This window comes from Onychostruthus taczanowskii, unplaced genomic scaffold (genome assembly GCF_017590055.1).
Source record: "Onychostruthus taczanowskii isolate IOZ18803 unplaced genomic scaffold, ASM1759005v1 scaffold2, whole genome shotgun sequence".
NCBI classification, from domain to species: Eukaryota; Metazoa; Chordata; class Aves; order Passeriformes; family Passeridae; genus Onychostruthus; species Onychostruthus taczanowskii.
In genome coordinates, this window is record NW_024499239.1 from 21,064,668 (window position 1) to 21,089,036 (window position 24,369).

General features: G+C 39.5%; 1 protein-coding gene across 1 annotated transcript; it reads right to left on the bottom strand.

The window, feature by feature from the left end:
- Positions 1-697: 697 nt before the first annotated feature.
- On the bottom strand, positions 698-21,849 carry MSANTD1 (Myb/SANT DNA binding domain containing 1). Its single transcript, XM_041402903.1, has 3 exons — positions 21,443-21,849; positions 11,062-11,346; positions 698-2,381 (listed from the first exon to the last, which is right to left on the bottom strand). Exons 1-3 carry the CDS (start codon positions 21,694-21,696, stop codon positions 2,141-2,143), a joined length of 780 nt encoding a protein of 259 aa, XP_041258837.1. The 5' UTR covers positions 21,697-21,849; the 3' UTR covers positions 698-2,140.
- Between the last annotated feature and the right edge of the window lie 2,520 nt (positions 21,850-24,369).

The window sequence follows — 24,369 nt, forward strand, 5'->3', positions numbered from 1 at the left end:
AGAGTTGATACAAGAAGAAAATTGGTATAAATTAATCAAGAAAAATCCTAGAAGCAATTTTATAAACTGCATTTACCTGTCTGTAATGCAGGTCTTCATATAATTCTGGGGACAAAACCCCTAACTTATTTTAAGATACAGGTTCATACATTTACAAAAGGGATTATATGACATGGTTCCTCGTGGTAGCAGGCAAGGAATAAGATTTTCTCCATTCTTGTGTTCCTACAGATCTGGAGCTGTAATAACAGGGAAGGAGGGGGGCTACCTACTCTACAGTACAAGGTTCAGCTGCGCTGCCATTGTTACTGCTCATTAATTGGATTTAATTGCTATATGATTCAAGTAGATAGTAAGATTAAATACTATTAATTCCTGTGGAGTCAGGGGAGAATTTCTTTATATCTTGCTGTAAACAAGTTAAAGTGTCAGGAGGCACTGAATACGTAGCCTACCTGAATGCGTGACAGATCTACATCTGAAATGTGAAAACTATCTTTGCAGAATCAGAAAAGAAACTTGGCATTTTTCCAATCTTGCAATCACTGTAGTAAAGATGCGGTGAGGGACAGTTACTTTGTTTATATTTCAGCAGCTACCATTTTCTCCAAGTTCAGCCTTCTACTACATTTGCTTTATCCTGTTATCATTAATTAAAATCAGTAGGAATGGGCCACATTTAGATATTTAATAACTTTTAATCTTCATACCTGGAGGACCTTCTGAGAAATATTTCCACATATTATTAATTTGCTTGGTGAGTATAACCTTCATCCTGTTCAGCAAGCATAATTAGAGATTAATTTGTTGTGTCAGGGATTTAAAATATTTTAGCTCACCTTTAGGCAACAACATATTAAATTATATAGGAGAATGCAAATACCTTCAAAGACAGTGTTTTAAGAGGGGACATTATTCAATAGTGAGAATGGAAAATGGCCTGAGTTCCTTGTACTAATTCTTCAGTTTCTATATTGGAATCCAACCTTTGCTCTTGCCTGTACAGTAAAACAGGCAGAAATATGGTGTTTTTTTAAGGAGAACACAAAAGAAAAAGGCATATAGGAAATTCTGGCGGCCAATTTTCGAATTTAAGTGAAAGATCATTTAAATGTTTCATGGAGGAGCCATCTCGAGCTGGCGCTGCGCCTCAGCTCCCTGGGTCCAATCCTCCGTGCCTGCGGCTCCCTCGTGTGGAGCATCCCTGTCCGCCTGGGCATCAGCACCGCGGATCCTCACCCTGCCATCGGTGACTGTGACCCTCTCACTGCGCTTATCATTCCCAGTACCCCTTGCTGTCCCAAAGCATTATTTCTGCCCAGCAGTAAGCAGTAAGTTTCTTCTTTTTCTTTATTTCATTTGATAGACATTATATATATGTATATACACACAGTACAATACTTTTCTTTTGTGATAGAGAATAAATGAAAGTTTTCATTGCTGGTTGTTTGTTAAGTCAACAGATTCCAGTTAATAATGAAAAAAATTTAAACGTTTAATATCAAAAGCAACTTCAAGTATCTTCTATACATTTTAATATTCAGTATATAGGAAGGTGGTTTGGGGCTTTTGTTTTTATATCAAAAAATGTATTTGAATAGACTATTTTTACCCTCATACTTTAGAGTACTATTCATATCAGGCATAGAGTTTAAAATTATGTAGCTCATGGTCCCAACTAGCTCTTCACAAGAACCATAGGTCACTTATACAATCAGGCATATGTTTCAAAACAGGGTTTAATCATCAGCAAAGTCAAAGTGCAATAACCATGTTTAGAAATGCACTATTTCATTCTCCTAAAACAGATTAAGCTGCAGTCCTTGATGTGAAGCAATATACAGCACCACTGCTTGCAAAACAATACCTGACTTAGGCATAAATAGTACTTCAGTTCCCAGAGCTATTTATCCCTTAACCTTTCTGTATAAAAATAATTCAATTTAGGCATATATTGCACTAATTTTATCATACTGGATAGCTCTCACCCTGCATTATGTTTTCTTTGCTGAACTAGGATTACACTAGGGTTTTAATTTCCATGGAAAACCTGGGAATAGGGCAACAGACACACATATGGTGTGTAATAAATGGTTATCTATAATAGCAATAGTAATCTCAGAGGCATTCACAAAGGAAACTACACATTAGACTTGGAGATCATTTTCTCCAGTAGATTCATCATTCTCTCCTGTAACTGTAAGCTTTGAACTTGAATGATGTTCTGCTGATCCAGGATCCTGCGCACTTCTCTACAGGTTTCTTCCATAGCTCTACTCAACTTCTTTTGTTCTTCCAACATGGCTTCCATTAATTTTAGCTTCTTCTTTTGGAAACTGCAGTTTTGCATTTTTCTTTTCTTAACTGGTCTTTCTTCAGCTCTGAAATGTGAATATTTGTTAGAAATTAGAGTTATATTTATAAAAAGAAAGAACGCAAAATTCGATAGCATATTCTTGGCCAAGCTACAACCTAAGCATATTTTTAAACCCTGTGTTCTCCAATAAATTCCCTCTCAAGTTTGTGCCAAAACATAAGTATTTAATGTATTATTGCATAGTGCTACAGATTGTAAAAAAAAAAAAAAAAAAAGAGAGAGAAAAAAAGAGAGAGAGATTTTACATCTCGTTGTTCTAATAAGAATTTTCCAGAATACCAGACTTTTATTTTTTTTTAATCTTGACATGTCTTACACATTGAATTTATACACTGTACTGAGAGAGACATTTGGCTTATGTGGCCCATTGAAAATCCAATTTTAAAGCTGCAATAACCATCCCAATCCAGAGAAAGTGCTGCATGGCTACATGTGGTGGTATCTTACAGCTTGTTTTTTACAGCATTGCATCAGTAAGGCTGGTCCCACTCCAGAATATGAGTCTCGGAATTTGCCCTTGTGCCAAGACACAGCAGTAGCACTGACCACTCTTTTTTTTATATTCCACCACAAAACATTATGAACAACATAAAAGCCTGAAAAGACAGAAAAATACCTGGGGGTTCTGGTTGACAGTGGCTGACCATGAGCCAGGTGTGCCCAGGTGGCCAAGAAAGCCAAAGGCACCTGGCCTGGATCAGCAATACGTGGCCAGCAGGACCAGGGCAGTGACTGTCACCCTGTAGTCAGCACTGGTGAGGCCACACCTCCAGTCCTGTGTCCAATTTTTGGTCCCTCACAACAAGTAAAACATTGAGGGGCTGGAGCATGTCCAGAGAAGGGCAATGGACATCCTCATCTGAAATATGCAGAGCTGCCGTGTGGAATTTGGGGAACATTTTAAGAATTTCCTCTATGCTTTATCATGCTGGGTTTCTGATTTGGAAGAGAGATTAACCTGACAATAAAGACAGTGCTCTCAATATGTAAAGGCTAAATGGCTGTTCTAACTTGGGGTGACAGAGCCACACAGTCAAAACCAGCCCATGTGGCATGCAAGTGAGAACACACACACAGACCTGTGTCTCTTAACCTGCAGCTAAGAAGGAATCATGCTAAACTGTGAAAGAGGAAGAAAGGCAAGTAGAAGGCACATGTGTAAGTGTACTACACATCTGAGAAACCTCCAGTTAGAGCTGGATAACTCCTTTCCTAACTTTAAGTGAGAGACCATGTCTTCATTTACACTTTTTGTAACTCCAGACTGGAGTCCCCAACATCAAAGATATTTGATGTGCCTTGAAATCCCTTGACACAAACAGCAATCTCAGTCTTGTTCTGCCAAATGCAGTGTCCTTTCTAGGTGAAATGCAATGATGTGATAGTACAGTTGGGACTAGAATGCCATGTCAACATGCTGCAGATTTTAAGGCATCCTTGAATAAAGATACCTTGAACTCTTGAAGAATGTGTTTTTATTAATGTGAAGAAGGGTAGTGGGGGTGAGGTCACTCAGCTGTGGCAGATTTGTATCATAATTTGATTCATGTTCTTATCCTACTTGACAGGCTTTGTGCAGCAGCGACTGTGACATTCAGATCTGTCAGCAGGAGAGATAAACAATCCTTAGCCCCTGAAAGGCTTAATGCAAATATAAGAAAAAGACACAAGCCCCTTGACATTTAAGAGTGCAGTGACCCAAAAAGGGTGAGATACTACCTACTTTGGAAGGTATACAATAAACTAAGATTTGCAGGTTCTATATAGCATATTTGATTTGAGGCATCAAATAAACATGAATAAAATAAATACATGCTGCTCTGCTCAAACTGTGGGCCTGCTCAAACTGTGGGTCAAGCTCGCTGCTGATCACTGAAATTATCAGTTTTACAATCCTGTGAGAATGGGTCTTGGCTAACACTAAATTCTGTTTGTCTCCCTTAACTCTAAGGGTCAGAATTACTTTAATGTGGTTCTCAAAGAGGTCAAGCAAGTGGAAAAGATCTACAGCAGTCTAAGGACAGCACTGAATCTGTTATTCCAAGGTTCCCATCACTGTAGTCACATTCACAAAGAATGCATGGTTTCTGGTAGGCAGAGCAAGAAACTTTCTGAAATGGTGATATTATTTTAGCCAAAGTCACCTTTTGAATTTAAACTTGTCTTGACAGAGGATTTAGATGCTGGAAACTTGATGAATCTCTATTATCTTCACCACACAGTGTTAGAAAGTAGCTGTGGTAAGACCTCCTGTCTTGAAGCCAGTACAAACTCACTCCACAAGAGGGCTTGTGTGTTGTCAACATAAACACTGGTGAGAATGGTCCTTAACAAGGAATGAGAGAGAAAATCTGAGGCTTGTCAATGGTACTGAGATGCACTGAGAATTGTGTGTATTACTTGGTAACCACCATTTGGATTTCAATTTCAACTGAGACAACAACAACAACAAAAACATAAAAAACTAAGGTGGAGTGATTTAGACTGAAAGATCTAAAATAAGCCTTATTTTTAAGAGAAAAGAATCTTTGAAGTGTCTTCCTAGAGTCTGTAAAGGATTTTACCTGTTTTTCAGTTAAATCCATCAAAGAACTGTAAGACATGAAACCATACATCCAAGACAGTGTCTTGCACAGCTCCAGAGAGAAAGGAGCAGCAAATTTTTACTGTGTCAGCAGGATCTGCAGTCTGCTAATAACTAAAAAAGTACTCACTGAAGAATGCTATTCAGAACTGTGTTTTAGCACAGAGAAGTTCCTCCAAAAGCAATGACCCCAGGATTTTTCAAGGTCTCCCAAGTACTCCCTACATTTGTTTACAGTAACAAACACAACTTGGTAATTGGACCTTCATTAAAAAGAAATACTTATTTCAGAAATTCTCAGAAAGCCCTAGCTTTGGTGATGGTCCCAATCTCCTTTTCTCTCCACTGACTGATACTGAAAGGGTTCTATGGTCACTCACAAGTTCACAGTAAGGAACTGGCACTTACAATCCTTTCCTCTTGCAGAATTGCTGCTGAAAGGGAGCTCTTGAGAAGGGCCCAACAAAAGAAGGCTCTAAAGAATCTAATTTACAAGCAAAGAGCACTTGCAACATGAAACAATGTAAAATGTCCAGTGATGCCCATCCAGTGATGAGTTATTTGAATACTGAAGTGTTTCCTCAGATTCTGAGCCATCTTTCTTGAGAAGTTCTAGGTGTCCTGGGCAGCATGTCAGAGACCCCTCTCTGTCAGTAATTTTTTATAACAAATTCAAGAGAGAAGCAGGAATATGGGTTCAGCACCAAGTAACCCAAGCAGCACCAGTATCCTCAAACAGTTCTAGCTAGGAGCATCTCTCCTTTGCCATTGTATGGGCACAAGAATAAGCAACTACTGATGATGGCTGTAGCATCAATCAGCTCCTGATGCCCGTTCTCCATGTGCAGCCAACACCTCTGTGACAACAGGGGTGCAGCAGATCCTGACAGCATCCACAAGCTGCTGAAGGAGCAACTCCTTTGCCAAGCCCAGTCTCTGGAGGTAGATTTTGAGGGAAATCTCATGAAAGAAGGGCCTGGGGAAGTACGGACCTCAAATACAATCTGCTGGTACTCTTCTGCTGGGCTTCCAGTGCCTATGGCAGAGTATACAAGAGATTGGCATCGGTAATTCCTCTGACAACATGGACCAAGCGTGGAAGGGCTCTGGCACTGGGACCATATTCCAAACAGAACCTCACAAAGCTATTTCCCTGCTATGCTCTAAAACAGACAGGGAGGGTTCCAAGGAAGCAAACCAAGGGAAAGAAATTGTTCCCTCTCACCTAGGAGACTGAGCAGAAATGACTGTGTGCAATGGACATGAGGGGGAACAATGCAAAACCTCCAGATACAATCAGGCAACGTATTAGGCAAGTCTCAAATGTATTTGCTGTCTGCCTATCTAATACCGATTTAATTCATTGTTCAATTAAAATTTCCTTGACTGATTGCTTACACTTATCCAATACAGCTTGTTTCAGGGACATGTGTGAATAATTAACGAAGCAGGAGTTGAATACAAAGAGTTCTCTGTTTATCAAAATGTATTATTGTCACAAAACCCTAACAGCAATTCCTCATTTCTGACTACTTCATGGCAAACAGGTCTCCAGTACCATCAGTTCTTGGAATTTATGGTTTTTAACACCTAAAAGCTGTTTCTCACTGGTTTGGGTTTTTTCAGCTCCATACAAATCCGAGCAGACCTCCATACTCTATGTCTATATTTTAAAAATTAACAATGGTCTGGATATAATCAATATTAATATTAAGAGATGATATAAAGATTTCAGAGCATAAGGACTGAGGATGAACCTGAATCTTCTGGTAAACTAAGCTCATTCAGTCATTCAAATGCATTCAGGAATTAATGAGACTCATCCTTGAAGTAAAGCACAGAAAAGAACCACAAATGGCTTGGAGCCTGGGCAAAGCACCTTGCTAGGATAACAAGTCTGCATAATGAGTTAAGATGCACTACATAATGCACATAGCCTAAAGCTCAAAGTTCTTTGTAGATTATGCCCATTCAGATTTAAAAAGCCATAGCATAATTTTAGAAATAGTAAAGTCATTGCCAAAGATGTTGTTTCCCAAATTAGCATCATCACCAAGTTTTAATGCACTTCTTTTAATCCATATCTTGGCTAGTTAATGTTACCAGTTCTTACTTTTTCTTCCTGTGTAAACATTCTGCAGCAAATTAATTCATCTACATTTAAAAATTTAAAAAAAACCAAACAGTATAATCATGGCACACAACCACCTTGCCAGAAAACAAAAAGTACTGAAAGGTTCTCCAACATACTGAAAAGAAAGGTAAGCAGAAGTAACATCTGAAAGTTTCATTCACTAAATTCACATTAGAAACAAGGGACTGGTTTAAACGAGGGTTTGCTAATCACTAGAAAGAAGGGAAGAGTGAATTCTCCATCTTCTGTATTTATCAGGTCTAGACCAGACATTCAGTATTTCCCAGAGTGAAACAAATCATAGAAACAACGAAGTGGAGGACAGCAGAGACAGGGGGCTCCTGGGTGCAGGAGTGCCTGCTGAGGGAAGGGTGTCACAGAATCCTCCCAATAACATTTCTGCACTCCAGAGCAGAATGACCACATTCAAAAATGCTATCTAACAAGAAGTCAGACTAGACAACACAGTGGTTTTATTAAGGTCTTTTAACCTATGAAAGTAACTCTTTCACCCCCATTTTCAGTACAATAGAAATGGCAGAACACATGAATCTGAACTACATTCACAGCCTGTATAAATATGTTCTGTCATTATTTTACTATGGAAACAAAGACCATAAATTAATTCACAGAGTGAAAAAACACTGTTTTCAATTAGATAAAAAGTCATTTATAGTGGTGTCAGGAATTTGGATTTTAAAAGTTTAAGCTGCAGTACAAGACTCCACCACATTGCATTATATTTTATGACCATAATAGAATAATTCTATTATTGTCAGATGTTTTGTACTGTAGAACAGTGTCAGAGCACTGTTAGAACAATACTAAGCAATTACAGGCACCCCTTTAAAAAGGATTCCAAATGTTTTCCTCATCTACACAACTGAAACAAAAATTCAAGTTAATTTTATCTCACATTAATTGTGTTATCACTAACCATCAAAATTTGGCTTTTGTAAGAAGGTCCTGAACTCAAAGTTTTTCAAACAGAATGCAAAGAAAACCAGTTTCAACTATTTTTAAATTGACAATATGTATGTACTGATTGAAGTATAAAACTTGACATTTTTTTCTATGATGAAAGCTAAACATTCAATTGATTTTTTTTTAAGCTATAATTTGTATAGCCAAGTAGACTCCTGCTATGTTCAAAGATACTGTGAAAAACACAAAGCTGACACTCCAAAGCTGTGTTGGTGAGTTTAAAGGAATAACAGAAAAGTTTTCAGAAGTTTAAAACTTATTTAGAAAGAACTACTGTTTAAAAGTTTTCTTCTCTATCAATTGTTGCCATAACATTAGGATTTTATTACTGAATAAAAAATCCCGTAATGTAAGTTATAAAATATACAGCTGCAAAACACATCTGTATTTTCATATAGACATGAGTGTGTGTTTTTCAAAATAAGAAAACTGAGGACCTAAAACATTCTTTTGATTTTAATTCCCAGAATTGTCTTTTATTCTTTTTTTTAATCTGTTGGATAAATTGTCTACTGTTCAGAGGCAAGGGCATTGATAAAATAGCCAAGATAGACCCAAATTTTTAATGGTAATTCTTTCCTCTCTTGTTGGCTATTTCAAAGTGTTTTTCAAATACAGGATGAGACACTAATTGCTTAAGCTATAAATTGCTTCCTCAGGTCATATTTTTCCATTAGTAACTCTAAAGTAATTAACTTCCTTGTCTAACCATGGCAGATCTAAGTGATTTTAACCCATGTGGTGTCACTAGCAAGCAAGGCATTTTCTTCTGGCCAAGAAAGGGTTCCCTACTCTGCTCTCAGTCATCAGCCTAAATTAAACAGGTCAAAGCTGGACAAGCTTTTCAAACCCCCTAGGACTATTGGAATACCTTTTTTCTCCTTCCAGACACATTACCACAAGTGGTTTCTAATTTTTAATCCAATCATGATGTTCACCTGTAATATTACACTGATCTCTCATGTGGTATCTACTGCTCAACTTCTTTTCTTTTAAAACAGGGGGGACCTGTATTTCAACTTGCGACTACGTAACCATCTTGCTGCTAAATGACATGGACAATATTCCATGGCGCAAAATTCTCTCATCGTGGAGACTGCAGGAGCATGGCTGAATTCCTAAGTTCTGGAGGCCCTGCCATCCTGAGAGCTGATGTATAATAACTAATAGCTAATAATAACTGAGAGCTGCCCTGCCCTCCCCTGCAGCTCCCAGACCCTCCTGAGCCAGCCAGGGCAGCCACTCCTGGCAGGCAGGAGCAGCATGGCAAGGGCTGAGTGGCATTACCTGCCCCAGACTCGCCAGCTGAGAGCCAGCCTGTGCCACCAGGACCTGCATTTAAATGAGATGCAGTTTCTAAATTTAGCCAAATAATGTTAAAATACTTTTTACTAGAACAGGTTAGGGTATTTCCTTGGATAAAATTATAAATAAATAAACAAACCAGTGAACCTGAAGCTGGCAAAAATGCATCATAGCCTAAATTTTCCAGAGCTTATAATTTAGTGACTGATTTAAGTCCATTTTAGCTGTAAATGAAAGCCCCTACATGAGAGTCCACCTGCAAACTGTGGGCACAACAGATGTGGGTTTGGGGTTGATTAACTTGATCTCTGTGAGGAATGTCTATGTTCTGTAGTAAAGCCTGGTGTGGCAACCTCTGTCCTCTTATGGTACAAAATCTGTGCTGCCCTGGAGTCGCCCCTAAGCTGAAAAAACTTAACTTCCAATATTTTTAAAAAACCTGATGTTATAAAGTAGTCAAGTGAATAAACTCCACAATGTTTGTGGAAATGTGACCTTCTAATTAAATATTAAATAATGTTATTGTAAATCCAATTGGGAATAAAGTTATTGCATCTGAAATGTGACTGTGGAGTTTACAAATCCTAAAGTCAAGCAAGTTTGTGTATCAGGAATATCAACTACAATGGACTAGGATGAAAAAAAATTGTTGCTTGTGAACAAAAAGGTTGCTATAGTTCCAAAGTTATGCACTCTAGTAAAAATTTGTTGCCAAAAAAAAAAAAAAAGTTTTAAGAAATACACAGTTATTCAAAGACTATCTGCTTGAATGATTTAATGAATTTAACTTAGTTTTATTCATCCAAGAGTGGGTCTGGAAACAATAATTTGAACTTGCTCAATTGGTTCTTCTTCCAACTCAACATCTTTACAGTTGTAGGACTGACAGGTAATTTTACTGTTACAGTTAAAGCCTCACACACTCACGATAAGGATCTCTAGGATCAACTTTTTTCCTGCCAAAAAACTGTAATCAGCTCTTATTTCACACCACTCTGGATGAAAAATGAGACCAGTAAAGTCTGAAATTTGTAACAAGAGTACAACCCTGCCTTTTGTTAAAATGCTGCCTTCCAGGGAACTCCAATCATATTCAAAAAAAAAAAAAAAAAGGAATCACATGTTTGCATCTCAAACTAACATTTACTTTGAAAAAAATTACATTCTCAAATATATTTAAAATAATGCAATGTACTTTCAAACTGTATGAGCAGCTTTTCAGTGTCCACAGAAATATTTATTTTGCATCTTTTCACCATTTTAATAATAACTGAAGCCAGAGAAATTTCATACTCGTATCAAAAGCAGAACTAGAGCAAGCCAAAAATCATCTAAGCAGTATGTTGTATCTCTGATTGCACCACAGGACTCTCTTGAACATGCCTGTACTCCTTTTATGAACACTCTCCCTGATGTGAGCCGTGACATGCATGCTGAGTTTTGGCAATAATATACAACTTTTTGCCCAGTTCTCCTACTCCCTTCCAGTCTTTCATAAAGGAATAAAGAAAATGCCCTAATTCAGCAAAGTGATTGAGATTGGGGAACAGATCTCATTTGTGATTTACAGAAAAAAATACAGGAGCTGCTACAGAAAAATGCGTGAGGCTGTTCCCTTTACACAGCAAATTCAGTTCATTCTGCAAAATACTAAAAAGAGGGGAAAATAGATGCTACCTCAGCTTGTAAGAAAGCAAGCTTGATGAGCTCTCTGAATGTTCATCTTCAAAGCATTCTTCCCTTCCTTCATATGTGAACTGGTTATATGGCAAATACAGAGGGGTGGACTTGGCTGATGGAGATTGCGAGGCCTCTGTCTGTGATGTAGAAGGACCTGGCTGCTGATTTTCATGCATTTTCACATCGCTGTGGTCTGTCACTTTGGATAAGATCCTATCAATGGTTTTGTAGTAAGGCCAGTCAGGTGCCACAGTTTCACTGTCAGTCATGCATTTTAATTTCCTGTAAGAAAAGGCACAGAACATTAAAGCTTGTTTTGCTACAAAAAGTACTTTTCATACAGATCTATCTCAAAACATTTGTTCTGGTCACATTTAGGAGTCAAACTGAATGCCTTTAAAGAGAATAAAATTAGACACTTTTCTTCTTTAACTTCCAGTGAAGCCTTTCAGGTTCTTTTCCTAGGTTTGACCTGTTATAAAAAGTTGCATGTAAACCCCAGATGAAATTCAATACAGATAAAGAACATTACAACTTCTAATGGAAACAGGACTGTGTTGGTGGCTGAATAATTTTCTTCCCCTTAAAGAATGCCCAACTAACCAATCTGACAGCAGTCCCTGACAACTGGGCTAAGCAACACACCACAGCCTTTACTGAACTGAGGGCAGCCCTGCGCTTTCATGCTTTGAAGAATGAATATTTATTTTCTATAATGAATACAAGTGGCTATAAATACAATGTATATCCTTTTCCTAATATGGCTTAAAAGCCCTGAAATGCCTTGGTAAATATCCTTGTAACAACCATGAGATACAGGCATCTGTTCATTTGTTACAGATGAATGCAGGGAAAAGATGAACTAGGGAAAAGTACAGAGTTTCATTCATATACCAAAAAAAAAAAAATTCAAAACAAAACCAATCAAAATTTCATTAATATACCAAAAAAAAAAAAAAAATTCAAAACAAAACCAATCAAAAACCCCTAAAACAGTTAATAATGCGTTTAGAAACAGCATGCACACAAACATTACATCACAGTGGACTATCAACCATGACTCTGTCCTTCATGTGTACCTTATGAGATTTATTATTCAGTCCTCAGACAAGTTCACTGCTATCCCAGTGGTTACCCAGTGTTATTTTATTTTCTTTTATTGAGAAATATAAAACTGAGGTATATAGATGTAATATACATCTCAAAGAAATTCCACTGCCCAACTAGAGTCCCAAACTTTCTTTTCATTTGCCTCTCTCAGTTCAGATCTTGTTACTCTAAATCAAAATGCAGGAAGGGAGAACAACAGGAAAGGCAAGACCAATGACAAATGCCCCATTTTCATAAACCAGATTTCATTCAAATTAACAAAAAGCTGAACCAAATTTGATTCTCACAGCTAGAGGTTTGCATTTGCAGGGAAAAAAAAACCAAAACAACCAAACAAAGAAAAAACCAAAAAACACTATTCCTGGACACCTGGCCCACCCTTCTTTTCTTGAAGCCTTTCAGGTTTTCTCTTCTCAGAATCATTCCTGCCCACACCAGTCTTGCAAGGGGTAGAATTAAATAACATGTAAACATGAAAACAATGATGTGAAACTTAAAAGTGAGAACTTGAAGTTCTTCCTTTTAAAATGCTGTCAGCCTAGAGTAAGGGGAAATCCACTAGTGGGAAAAGAAGGCAGTAAGATTTGCTTAGATTTTAAAGCCCTTTAAGGATTCTTTTCTCCTTGTCCTTGCAAGGTCTGATGAGCTTTTCCAGCTATTTAGAAATGCACATCATAGTCCTGCAAAGCAGAGCCTCACAGCCATCCATACTTTTATGCCCTCTATGCATTCAAAATTTTAATTTCATACATATTTCACAACCTACTGCTGCGATTTCATAGTCAGAGAATATTGAGCACAGCCTACCCATCCAGCACAGACAGAAAATAGCTAAACACAGGCCTGACAACAACCATCAATTAATATTGTTTATTTTTAGTTCAATTGTTGGGGTTATTTGCATGAAAAACAGATCAATTATACCACTATAAGCTAGTAGCCAAGCCTCCATGCCATATTTGTTTGCCTGTGTTGAAATTCTCAATGTGTTCAAGCTATGAGGTTTAGAACTGAGCTGCAATTATGCAGTGCATTCACCGTGGTCAGGCACCCCCAGGGGTGAGGTGGCAAAGGCCAGGGGTGACCACATCTCAGCTGGGCCACTGCCAAGTCCAGCAGCTGCACTGAGACTTCATGGATGGTCAGGCACCCCCAGGGGTGAGGAGGCCAGGGGTGACCACACCTCAGCTGGGCCACTGCCAAGTCCAGCAGCTGCACTGAGACTTCATGGGACATGGTCTGAGCCTTAGGACTGCAAAGCATTGTGTCAAAAAGGGCAGGACAGGCTTAGAGCTGATACTCTGCTGCTGCTCTGGGAACAGACTTGTACTGAGCCCAGTATCAGCCAGGAGCCCCAGGTCCCCAGCAGCAGTTGCTGTCCTGCCAGGCCGTCCCCTCCTGCTCCAGCATTTGGCCATCCCAGGAGGGGGACTTCGCATTTGTCCTTGTTGAATTTGATGGGGTCCCTGTCAGCCCATTCCTCAACCTGTCCAGGTCCCCGAGTGCCAGTCCTGCCCTGCAGGGACTGCTGCAGACTGCAGCCCCAGTTTGGCACCATCTGCAAACCAGTGAGCATGCACTCCACCTTTGCCTTTGGATGGTTGATTTTAAACAGGGCATGTCCCAGTGCAAAACACCTGCAGTCCTCCACTGGGAATGAGCCTCCAGGCAGAATACAAGCCATTAACAACCACTCTGTGCCCAGAGATCCAGAGAGTTTTCAGCCAGCTTGTAGTCCTTCCACCCGCAGTGAAACATCCCAGCTTGGATAGAAGGATGTTCTTGGAGACCGAGTCAAAAGGGTTTGTACTGTCAAGCTAGACAATACTTTGCCCTACCCTCACCCACAGATCTAGTCTTCTAAAAAAGAAAGCAAGCAGGTCGGTCAGAAGTGATTCAGTGCTGGTAAATCTGTTCTGGCTATTCCCAGTCATCACTTTCTCCTTTCTGTGACTGGAAATTGCTTCCAAAACTTCTTGCTCAGTGATCTTCTAAGGAGTTGAAGGGAAGAACTCTTCATTCCTGTTCCTGCCTTTCTGAAGATTCAACAGCCTTTTTCTGGTCCCTAGAGACCTCCCTCAATCTTCACAAAGTTTCAGAGATGGTTCCTGACTCAGTCCTTTCCTGCTGCTGGTATTTCTGATAACTCTGCTGCAGGCACACCCACCTGGGCAGCGAAGGCTGAAATACAGACACCAACTACCCTCAGCCTCATTACTTGCATCTGCTTCCATTAAATCACCCTGTGGTGATTCTGGGGCAACCCAGGTACAACTACACTCTGGGGGATGAAGAGATTGAGGGCAGTCCTACAGGGAAGGAGTTGGGGGTGCAGGTCAGTGAGAGGCTGGACATGACTGGCAATGTGCTTGTAGCCCACAAAGCCAAACCATTATCCTGGGCTGCAGCAAAAGCAGCATGGCCAGCAGGTTGAGGGAGGGGATTCTGCCCCTCTGCTCTCCTGAGACCCCTCCTGGAGGGCTACAAAAACACTCAGAGCAGCTCTGCCACAGAGACAGGCTGAGAGAGACAGGATTGCTCAGCCTGGGGAAGAGAAGGCTCTGGGAAGACCTTATTGTAGATTTACACTAGATATAAGGAAGAAATGTTAATCAGACTGGTGAGCCACTGAAACAGGTTGCCCTGAGAAGCTGTGGGTGCTGCATCCTGGCAATGTTCAAGGCCAGTTTGGATGGGGCTTTGAGCAATCTGGTTTAGTGAAGATGTCCCTGCCCATGGGAGAGGTTGGAAAGAGATGGTCTTTAAAGGTCCCTTCCAACCTGAACCATTCTATGATTCAATGGAAAGTTTCCAGGAGTAAATATTTTGCCTGATAGGTTGGTACCTTTTTGTTACTGTGTACCCAGACTCCCTTTTCTCACAGAACTGTGACAATTTGGAAGCTGGTACCTTTTTGTTACTGTTTGAGCTCAGCTGTGTACCCAGACTCCCTTTTCTCACAGAACTGTGACAATTTGGAAGGAAGAGCTGTTGTTTATTGTCTGCTCACAGAGCTGTAGAGTTGCAGTTATATAAATGCAGGTATTTCTCTGGCTCTCAATGCACAGAATGGATACTAATTCTACTTCTGACTGCTTACCATAGCTCTGAGCTAAATAAAAGGGATCACTACCAGGAGGTAGAAAAGAGAACTGTGTGAGCTTAAAAGCAGCACCAGCAGCAATCATCTACCTGTATAGAGTCTGGCTCAAACACACAGAAAAAAAGGATGAAAAAGGGAAAGAGATGAGAAGATAAGGGGAAAGGGAGTGTCAGTCCTTTGGAAGAGGAGGAGAAATGCTGCAGGTGGAGGTAAATAGGGAGAACATTCACTGCAATAGTGTTGATGGTTTAGTTTTCTGGTAAAAACAAATCAAATAGCTACCTTTGTAATACTAATATCGAGTTCCAGGATTTACTGACTTTTAAATATTTTTTCTACAACTGCCAGAAGTCCAGGAAACCTAGTTAGACAGCTGAGAGCTTTTGCCTGCATTGAGGTAAATGTAAGCCTGGAAAAACTGGAGTCTAAAGCAGAGATTACTGTACTGCCCTCGGTCATTAGCATAACTCATCACAGCAACCTTAGCTGCTTCCAAGAGATAGAATTGGAGTTTTGTTTGTTTTAATGAAACATGAGGATGTTAAAAGAAACAGGACAATAGGAAGGCTGGAATGCAATAGTCCAGAAATGAGAGAGCAAGACGAGCCAAATATTAACACTTTGCAATTGGGCACATCACTGCCTGAGGGAGCAAGCCATGCAGGAAAAATGAGGTAAGAAACAGAGGTAAGTGAGAAAGTCAGCAGAGCTTGCAAAATAAATTCACACTGAGTTTATCTGGAGCTGTTGCTGTTTCATGAGGCTCTATTAAAATCCAGCTGAGAGCAGAGGCAACTGAGAACTCTCTCCAAAAACTCAGGGATCAAAGACACATTTCCAGTGGACAAATACCCAAAGCATGCCAACTGAGTTAATTTGAAAGGTGATTGCTTGTCTTATTCCAGAGAAGTGAATAAATTAATGGACTTTGAGATCCCACTGCCAAAATGCTCCACTGAATAGACTGAGACAACTGTTGAGTCATTTGTGTTGCCATTGACCTTTTTTCAGATTTTATTCTCTGTGCCTATTAATCCACCTTCTTAAAAAAGACTATCACAATATTATGTCCTAAAGATGTTTTGGTTTTTTTGAAAAACATCATAATTTAGCCAGCAAAAAGCAAGCAATCTATAATTTCCTTCCGTTTTTTAGACTTTGCTCAAAGCAGGATTGCTTTTTTATTATTATTGCAGCATTTGATATTACTACTTGCCTTAAGGAATGGATACAAGATCCATCTCCTGGGGTTTCTAGGAAAAGCTTTCAAAATAAATAATAAATAGTAACTGTTTGTGAACCAATCAATGGTGAGGAAAAGAAGGATGATGAAAGTACAATACCAAGTTGTGCATCTGCCCTAAATTATTGAAATTAAAGACAAAGATAGTAAAGTATTCAACTTTTTACAGCAATTTGGCTGCACTCATATTTTATCATTTGCTGTAACAGAGGTCAAATTTTCCAGTTGCATAATGTCATGGAGTATAGCAACGGATTACACAAGCAAAAATGTTTAATTGCTATCATGTACACATGAAAATAAAAAATTACACTACTCTTTCATTCAAATCATGAGACTGACTCAAATTTACCAATCATTAGCATTAATTGACTGCGATTCAAATCAAAGAGCAACAGCTGCATCCTGTTTTCTAGGCTTTGGGGAGGGTGATGTTTTTGAAAATAATAAATTTGCATTCACACAGTTCTTATTTTTAAACATCAGAAGGAATCAGTCAAAACTGTGGACCACTGTGCAAGCTGTGCATACCCTGCTTCCTTTTTTTAATAAGTATTGTGGCAGTGGCAACGTTACAAGAGCAGTCACAGAGCACTGTGACACAGCGAGATCAGCACATCAGCAGTGACAGGACAGGGCTTCCTTTCAGAAGGAACAATTACAGGTTCACATGAGCTGATAGCCCCAAGTAGGCTGCACAACACAAAGAACTGGGCACAGACTCTAAGGGATGCTAAACCCCAAGAGCTGGCACGCTAATCTCAGGAAAACTTTTGATGAGCAGCACATGTGAAAGCTTAACTTTGAATTCCAGGAAGATTGACTCAGCCCTTCCTTCTTCCAGGATGGATAAATGGGGAGGTTCATGCAGCTCACCACACAGGTATCTTTGAAGCAGAACATTAAAAACCTGGTGGCTGATCTACCCACAGCAGATATTTCAGATTTTACAGCAATCCCTAAAAGCAGAACTTTACTCAAATACACCTGCAGAAAGAATTTTCCTTCCACCTATGTTGTTGTGCAGAATTTTCCACCCAGTCAATTTCCACAGTGGATGAAATGGTCCCTTAATACACCGAGACTCCAGTAAGAATTACTTCAGGTCACGGTATATTTTTCCCTGATTGGTTTCCTCCAAATGCACTTGGACTACAGTAATGCAGAGGAATACAGGAATCACTGCCAGCTCAGCCCATTGTCTCACTCTCTTCTGACAAAGGTCAGCACTGAATACTTCAAGAATGATTTTGACAGACAGCTTTTGAGGGCACATTCACCCATAAAAACACATTATTATCTTTCCATCAACAGCCAGTAACATCCTGAAACCCACTGTCTTTCATAACTCTACCTAACTGGAAGACAAACAACATCTGGTTTTTTTAATTTAATAAATGTAATCTTTATTAAAAATAATAATAATACTAAAACAACCTGCTGCTCTCTTGGTGTCAATGATTTTCAGCGGCAATTAGTTCCACATGCTAATTATGCAGTGCAATACAAATTTATATGACTTTAACTAGTTTTGCATTTCTTGCCTTGCAATTCTTATAAATAACTTCTTGTACTATAGCAAAAAAAATCTGCTAAACAGTCTTAGAAATAGTGCATATTTGTATGCACCTCTGATACTCCTTTAGCATTCACAAACCTTTTTTTTTTTACACTTCTCTTAATAAAGAAAGCTTTCCACATCTCAGCCTAACTGTTCCCTAAACATCTTCTCATTCTCTTATCACCTTGCTGAAATATAGGGCAGACAGAAATAAAAACAAGAATTCAAGGAGGAAATAATGAGATACAATAGATTTCTGTTTGGTATTTTAACACCTGAATAATGTTTTCACCTCAGATGTGGAGGAATGGGATATAAACACCCTAAAATTGCTTATGTGAGTGATGCTCATGCACACTGAGCTACACCTGAGGTAACTTTACCTGGCAGCACAAGATCCCACAGGGGATCCACATACTAGTATTCACCCAGAACCAGGGTGAATACCTGGGGTGGGAGCCCCTTCTGAGCCCCCTACCACTGTACACACCCATGCAGGCTGCACTTGCTGCAGAAACTGCAATAATTATTGGCCAAGAAACACTCCTTCCCTACTTATGCATGTGTTTGCCTGACTTGGACACCTTCTACTCATAATGAAGGACTTGCACTAAGCAGAATAAAGAAAACTGTTTACTGAACTGCCTCTTAGAATGCCATGGGATCCTCCAACTGGAGAGCACCATTATGAACATGTTCACTGCTTTCTGTTTCAGAACGCTGTATGATTCAGATCATCAATATCTACTTCAACAGATGTCCCAGGATAAGACACACCAGTGACAGCACTTTTAAAACTGAACTTGGTTAAACAGACTAGTAGAAATATTCAAGTACTGCTTTTTTCCTTTTATGGAAAAAATACACATATATGTATTCATCCATATATGTATGTGTAGTAATTTGTAGGACAGGGGTTTTATGTTCCTTTATGAAATTTTGACACTTAGGTAAATAATATGATCTCATTAAATAATTTAATGCAGTTTATTTCTGATAAAGGAGGAGTAGAGGCCACTCCACCCCTGCAGCACCATTCAAAGTTGCCTAAAGAAGTACAGGATCCTGAAGTGGGTGCAGAAATAAGCTCCTAGGTGCAGAACACCCCTCCTCACTCCTGCTACTGGTGCTACATTCTCCCATGCCACACTCGCTAACCCAATGTAATCTTTACAAAGCATTATCTCAAAACAGAGCTTTTTCCCACTCTCAGGATCTTCTTTTCCAGTTTGTGCCACAGGACAGCAATGATTCTCAGAAATGCAGTGATGTAAAGCATCTTCCTCAAGGGTCCTGCAGGCAGCCAAACATAAATTAGAACTCAGCTGCCTCACAGCAAAGCCAGCAGTCGGTGGCCACTCACATCATTTACAGTTTCACCTTCCCTATCCTCACACACCACCAAAAAGTACCCAGAAAACTAGAAATGGTGAGTAACAGCTTGTGCTTGCCCCTGTTCTCCATACCACCTCACCTTGACAGCAAAGCACACAGGCATGTGAGCAAACAACAAGAAGATGCATTTTATGTTCCAGAGCACAAAATGAAACAGCTCTGTGACAGCACAAGGCAGTTTTTAACTCTCCTAAATTAGCATCTCAATCAATAAGCAGGGAGCTGCCATGCACTGCAAAATAGAAAAGCAGATTGACAACACGCAACAGAAGCAATCTTAGAAGTTCACAGAAATAGAAGGATATTTCTTAAAAGTGTGGTTTCTCTCACACACCCAGTGCATGCATGCGAGTGATTTTATTTCTTCCCTTCCCCCAGTGCAACTTTAAAGTAAAAACATTAATTAGGGGAAAAAATGAGACTCTCTGATGGATGACAACACTGTAAATTTAGAACAAAGGCTGACAGAAATAACCTATTCCACTTGGCAATTACGGCACTTAACTATGGTGCAGTGTTGCTGCTACAGACACCTGTGAAATCTCAGCGCCGCGAGATGCAATTCCCAGCAGGGAGGACTGCAGATTTAGCAGACTAAGCAAAAGCCTGGTAGCCTGCAACTCCTAAATCTGCATCTGAGTGGGAATTGCTGGGTGATGCTGGACAAAAATTTACCTTACTTCCAGCTTTCTCATCTACAGTCTGCGTGAAGGAAACTGTGGGGATTACAGCAGGGCTGGTGAAACATTTTGGAGACGTTAGGATTTGCCACAAAACATCAGGTTTGATATTATGGCAGATGATGTTAAACATCATGCTTGTGGATCATAGAAATGTAGAAGGACATTCAAAGTTAAGGGGTTTACAGGATTTTCCCTAGTTTTCTATTTGATGAGCAGTCTCTCTCTGCATTAAATACAGTAAGGGTGCCTTACAGAAAAGCGAGCAGTTTTAACATGGTTGCCTGCTGTAATAACCTTTTTTATTATTAATATGAGCTTTGAGGAGAGATTAAATAAAAGAGTCACATATTTGATTTTCTTGCATTACAAGCACCTAGCTCAAATCACCACTCAGGATTTCCAGTATGAGGCAGTTTGTGCTTTGCAGAGATAAGAATTAAAAAAAAAAAAAAAAAAAAAGAAAGAAAGAAAAAAAAGAAAAGAAAAAAAGAAGATTAAAAAAATGGAAACATTTCTGTTAAGGTCTAATTATTTGTCTCCCTGCAAACAACAAATCCACAAATGCCTCTCATTTTCTGAAGCCAACTTCCCCTCCTGAGTGCTTGCCTGTTCTTTATCATCCCCTCCTAGACACCTCCGCCCTCCCCCCGACTCCTCTGGAGCAGTATTGACGGTGCACATTGATTCTCTCTGCAGATATAATAGTTCTTTCACTGCTGCTGCTTATAATTATAGCAATGTGTGTCACTCAGTAATAAGACATTCAATTATTCTTGGCCCCGTGAAGTGTAACCCTTCAACTCACGAGACCAAAATTGAGGAGCATCAGGCCCCCCCCCCCCCAAACATTATTCTGTTCTAGTTTTCTTCTTTTTTTTTTTTTTTAACTTTGCCTTGCAATTCCGATCCTCAGTGGCCACTTGAAACTGCAGGAGTTTCACTGCAAGGAACTGGCTGCCAAGCTAACACAATCAGTCCCCTCAGCAAAAAGAAGGAAAAAAAAAATCTCTTTTCCCCATTAAATACATTTCCATCCCTCTGCATCATAACAGTGCCAGCTAATTTTAAAGAAACAAAGTTGTCCCAGAGTTTGACACGAAATGGGGGGGACAAATTAACAATGACGTAACAGCATTGGCAAGAGAGAATTTTAAAAGCGATATGAACAATCTTTAATCTTTTATCGACAGATTTCCTCTAGGAGACTTCTTTCTGAAAGGCAAAAATCACTGCGCCGTCCCTGCTAAAATCTCTTAAAATAAAAAGAATTAACTGAAGCTTACCTGTACTGGAATGTCATATTTGTAATTTTTATCTTTATTTCCTCTCCGTGGCGAATTTCTCCAGTCATTTCAAAGAGTTTGTTAGCCATTTTCTCATAAACTTTGGCATTCCTTTTAGTTTGTTTCAGCTCATCAAAAAATTCTTCCCAAACCAGCATTAAACCTCTCATTTCTGCATCAGTCCAGTTTCTGGCCCTCCTGTGTTTCTCAGTCTGAGAAGAGACAATGTAACTGGGAATTTCTGCTGCAGCCATTGCTGACTGACCTAAAAGGGTTTTAAAAGAGGACACTTAATATAGATTGAGTTTTTAGTTTAGGTTTTTTGTAGTGCAAGACATGCATATGTGGATAAAGAATTTGAATGACAACAGAACATATGAAACCTTTTTGCAACAGCTTGAAGCTTGAGTGCACAAAATGGGGCCTACATCTGACAGGCAGGAATTTAGTTAAAAGCTTTTAAACAGAGAAACGTCATTTTGATGTCACGTTTCCATAGCAACAGAGCAACTGCATAAGCTACAACAACAAAAACCTTTTAACTGAAAGCCAAAGAATCAGGACAAAGTTGACAGGCCATCAATATTAAAGCTTTTAAACACTTTAGGTTTAACAAAAAAAAAAGATCTATGCAGCCTTTGAGAAGCTACTTTTAAGTTTCTACTTCTTTTTTAGCTTTCCCTTACCTTTTAGGCAGACAATCTGCTAGCAGGGGGTCATGGTCGCCTGAACGAGCTTTTAAGTTGTGCCTTGACAGACTCTCTAGGAGGTTGCAAGGACTGAGGCCATGTACACAAAAAAAAAAAAAAAAAAAAAGCTTTTTTTTTGCAAAGATATTCTGCAAAAAGAATCAGCCAGCTTTATGAAAACTATACATCTCTAAGCTAATAAATGTTTAAGCAGGCAGGCTCATTAAAAAGGAGCCTGCATCTGGGCTTTAGAACATGCAAAAAATAGTATTTAAGTGTTTATATAGAGAGAAATATATATAAATTTTCAATATAAAGCCACTTTTTTTTTTCCCCTGAGATGTTTTGCTGCTGATAAGCACACACTGCAGTCCTGTCAGTATGAATTTGCCTTTGTAGGTATGTATTACTGTATGTGTATTTTGTATTCCTAGTAATTTAGATGCTATTTATGCAGCCTGTGTTCTGCCTTAGGACTGCAGCAGAAGCATTTCACCTGCTTTATGGGCAACCTAAAAGGATTATTCAACGAGTTAAAAAAAGGCTGTGAGATGCTTAGAACTGTGAATAAATTGCTTTGCTGTAAAACAAGCATTTTGAGCTGGTTTTTATATAGGGCTAAATTGTGCCAGCAGTTATATCAGAGAAGCAGGGCATATTCATTGTATTAAACACTGCAATGCAAGCAGTGGGCCAAATCCTGCCCCACTTACACTCCTGCAGTCTGACAATAATCTTCCACAAAAGACTGAGATGCAGGAACTGCATTAATTCCAGCTTACGACCAGCTGAATAGAGAGATGTTCATTTCCTACAGTCCCAATAGAATTGTGTTATGTAAAATATAAATAAATAATCCACGGACCTTTCTTATTATTATTTTTGTGTTTCAGCATGGAACAGCAGTAACGACCTGACTGCAGGGCATTTCCTGAAGATTAATGGCAGGCAGGGGTTAATGGCCTGAGGCTCACCCAGTCAGTCGTTAATCCCCAGGAAATGTTCCCTGCCTCAATCCTTAATGCTTAAGTATCCTATAAATTGTAAGTCTTCTCATAACCACATCCTTGATCTTAACAATAGTTAAAAAATGCAGAGCTTGGTTTGCATCCTGGAGATGGCAAAGAGAGCACATAATGTTCCTGAAAGGTACACTAGTGACATTTGTGGGACCACTGCCTTCTTTCTATTTTATTTATTCTACTGCATATTACAAAAGGCACAACAGCATACCACAGAACAAGGTGGGGGTATGAGGGGGTAGAATTACATGTACTTTACATAGGAACTTCCACTGATCCAACCCTGAACATGTCTCTGTCAGAAATATACCTGCTGAGTCACTGCCTTCCTAAGGGAAAAAATAAAAAGGAGAGAAATAAAGAAAAAATCCCCTAGCTTCCAAATAGCTGCCTTTAACTACTAATATGACAGCCTAGCAACTATTACCTTTAAAAATGTGTAAATAGCAGCATATGTTGTGATGATGATCTTGCATGGTTTGTCTCTTGGGTGGCCAGCTGGGAGACGTCACATGATCAGGGGACAGATGGTGGTCAGAAGAGGATCAGCTGATGACACATTCATTTTATTAATTTATTGTTTTGTTTTGAAATTCCCGTCACTTAACCTTGGGCTTCAGGCAGCTCTTTCCATAAAACCACAGCCTGGGCTGCCTGTGGTCACAGCCACTGCCTGGGCATCACCAGGACAAGTTTAAGGAAGGAGCACAGAGTCCAGAAGGAAAAACCATGGCTCTGGGTCTGATTTGGAGTTAACACACACTGCTGTAAAGCCAGGCTTGCTTTTCAACCTTTAATCATCCATTAGAGGTTTGTTTTTCTCCCTCAGACTTTAAACCAGCTCTGTTGTGAAAATGCTGATTAACACCGCTGAAACCCACAGCATGATACACACAACTTGTCAAACCCAAAAGATATGTGTGGTCTCTGCTTTAAGGATATTTTTAATCCAGTTTCAAGTACAACAACGAGGACAGGGTGGGTGAAAACCTTTCCAGATGCACCAAGTTTTTTCTGTCTTAGTCCACAGTTTTCCTTCCCCGCTCCATCCACATGTGCCTGGCATATGTGCAGCTGCTCCTTGGGCTCCGTGCTGGCCCCCAGACCCCAGGATCCTGCAGAAGGGGGGCGATTGCTTCCCTGTGAAATTCACATCTCAACTTTTCTATATGCTGTTTTCTATTAGTGTACTTGACAGACTGATATAGCGGTATAG

Coding starts and splice junctions, on each gene's coding strand:
- MSANTD1 (XM_041402903.1), bottom strand. CDS start 21,696: ATGGCTGCAGCAGAAATTCCCAGTTACATTGTCTCTTCTCAGACTGAG. Junction 11,347..21,442: donor AATATGACATTCCAGTACAG/GTAAGCTTCAGT, acceptor CTTTTCTTACAG/GAAATTAAAATGCATGACTG. Junction 2,382..11,061: donor TTGCTTTCTTACAAGCTGAG/GTAGCATCTATT, acceptor TTCACATTTCAG/AGCTGAAGAAAGACCAGTTA.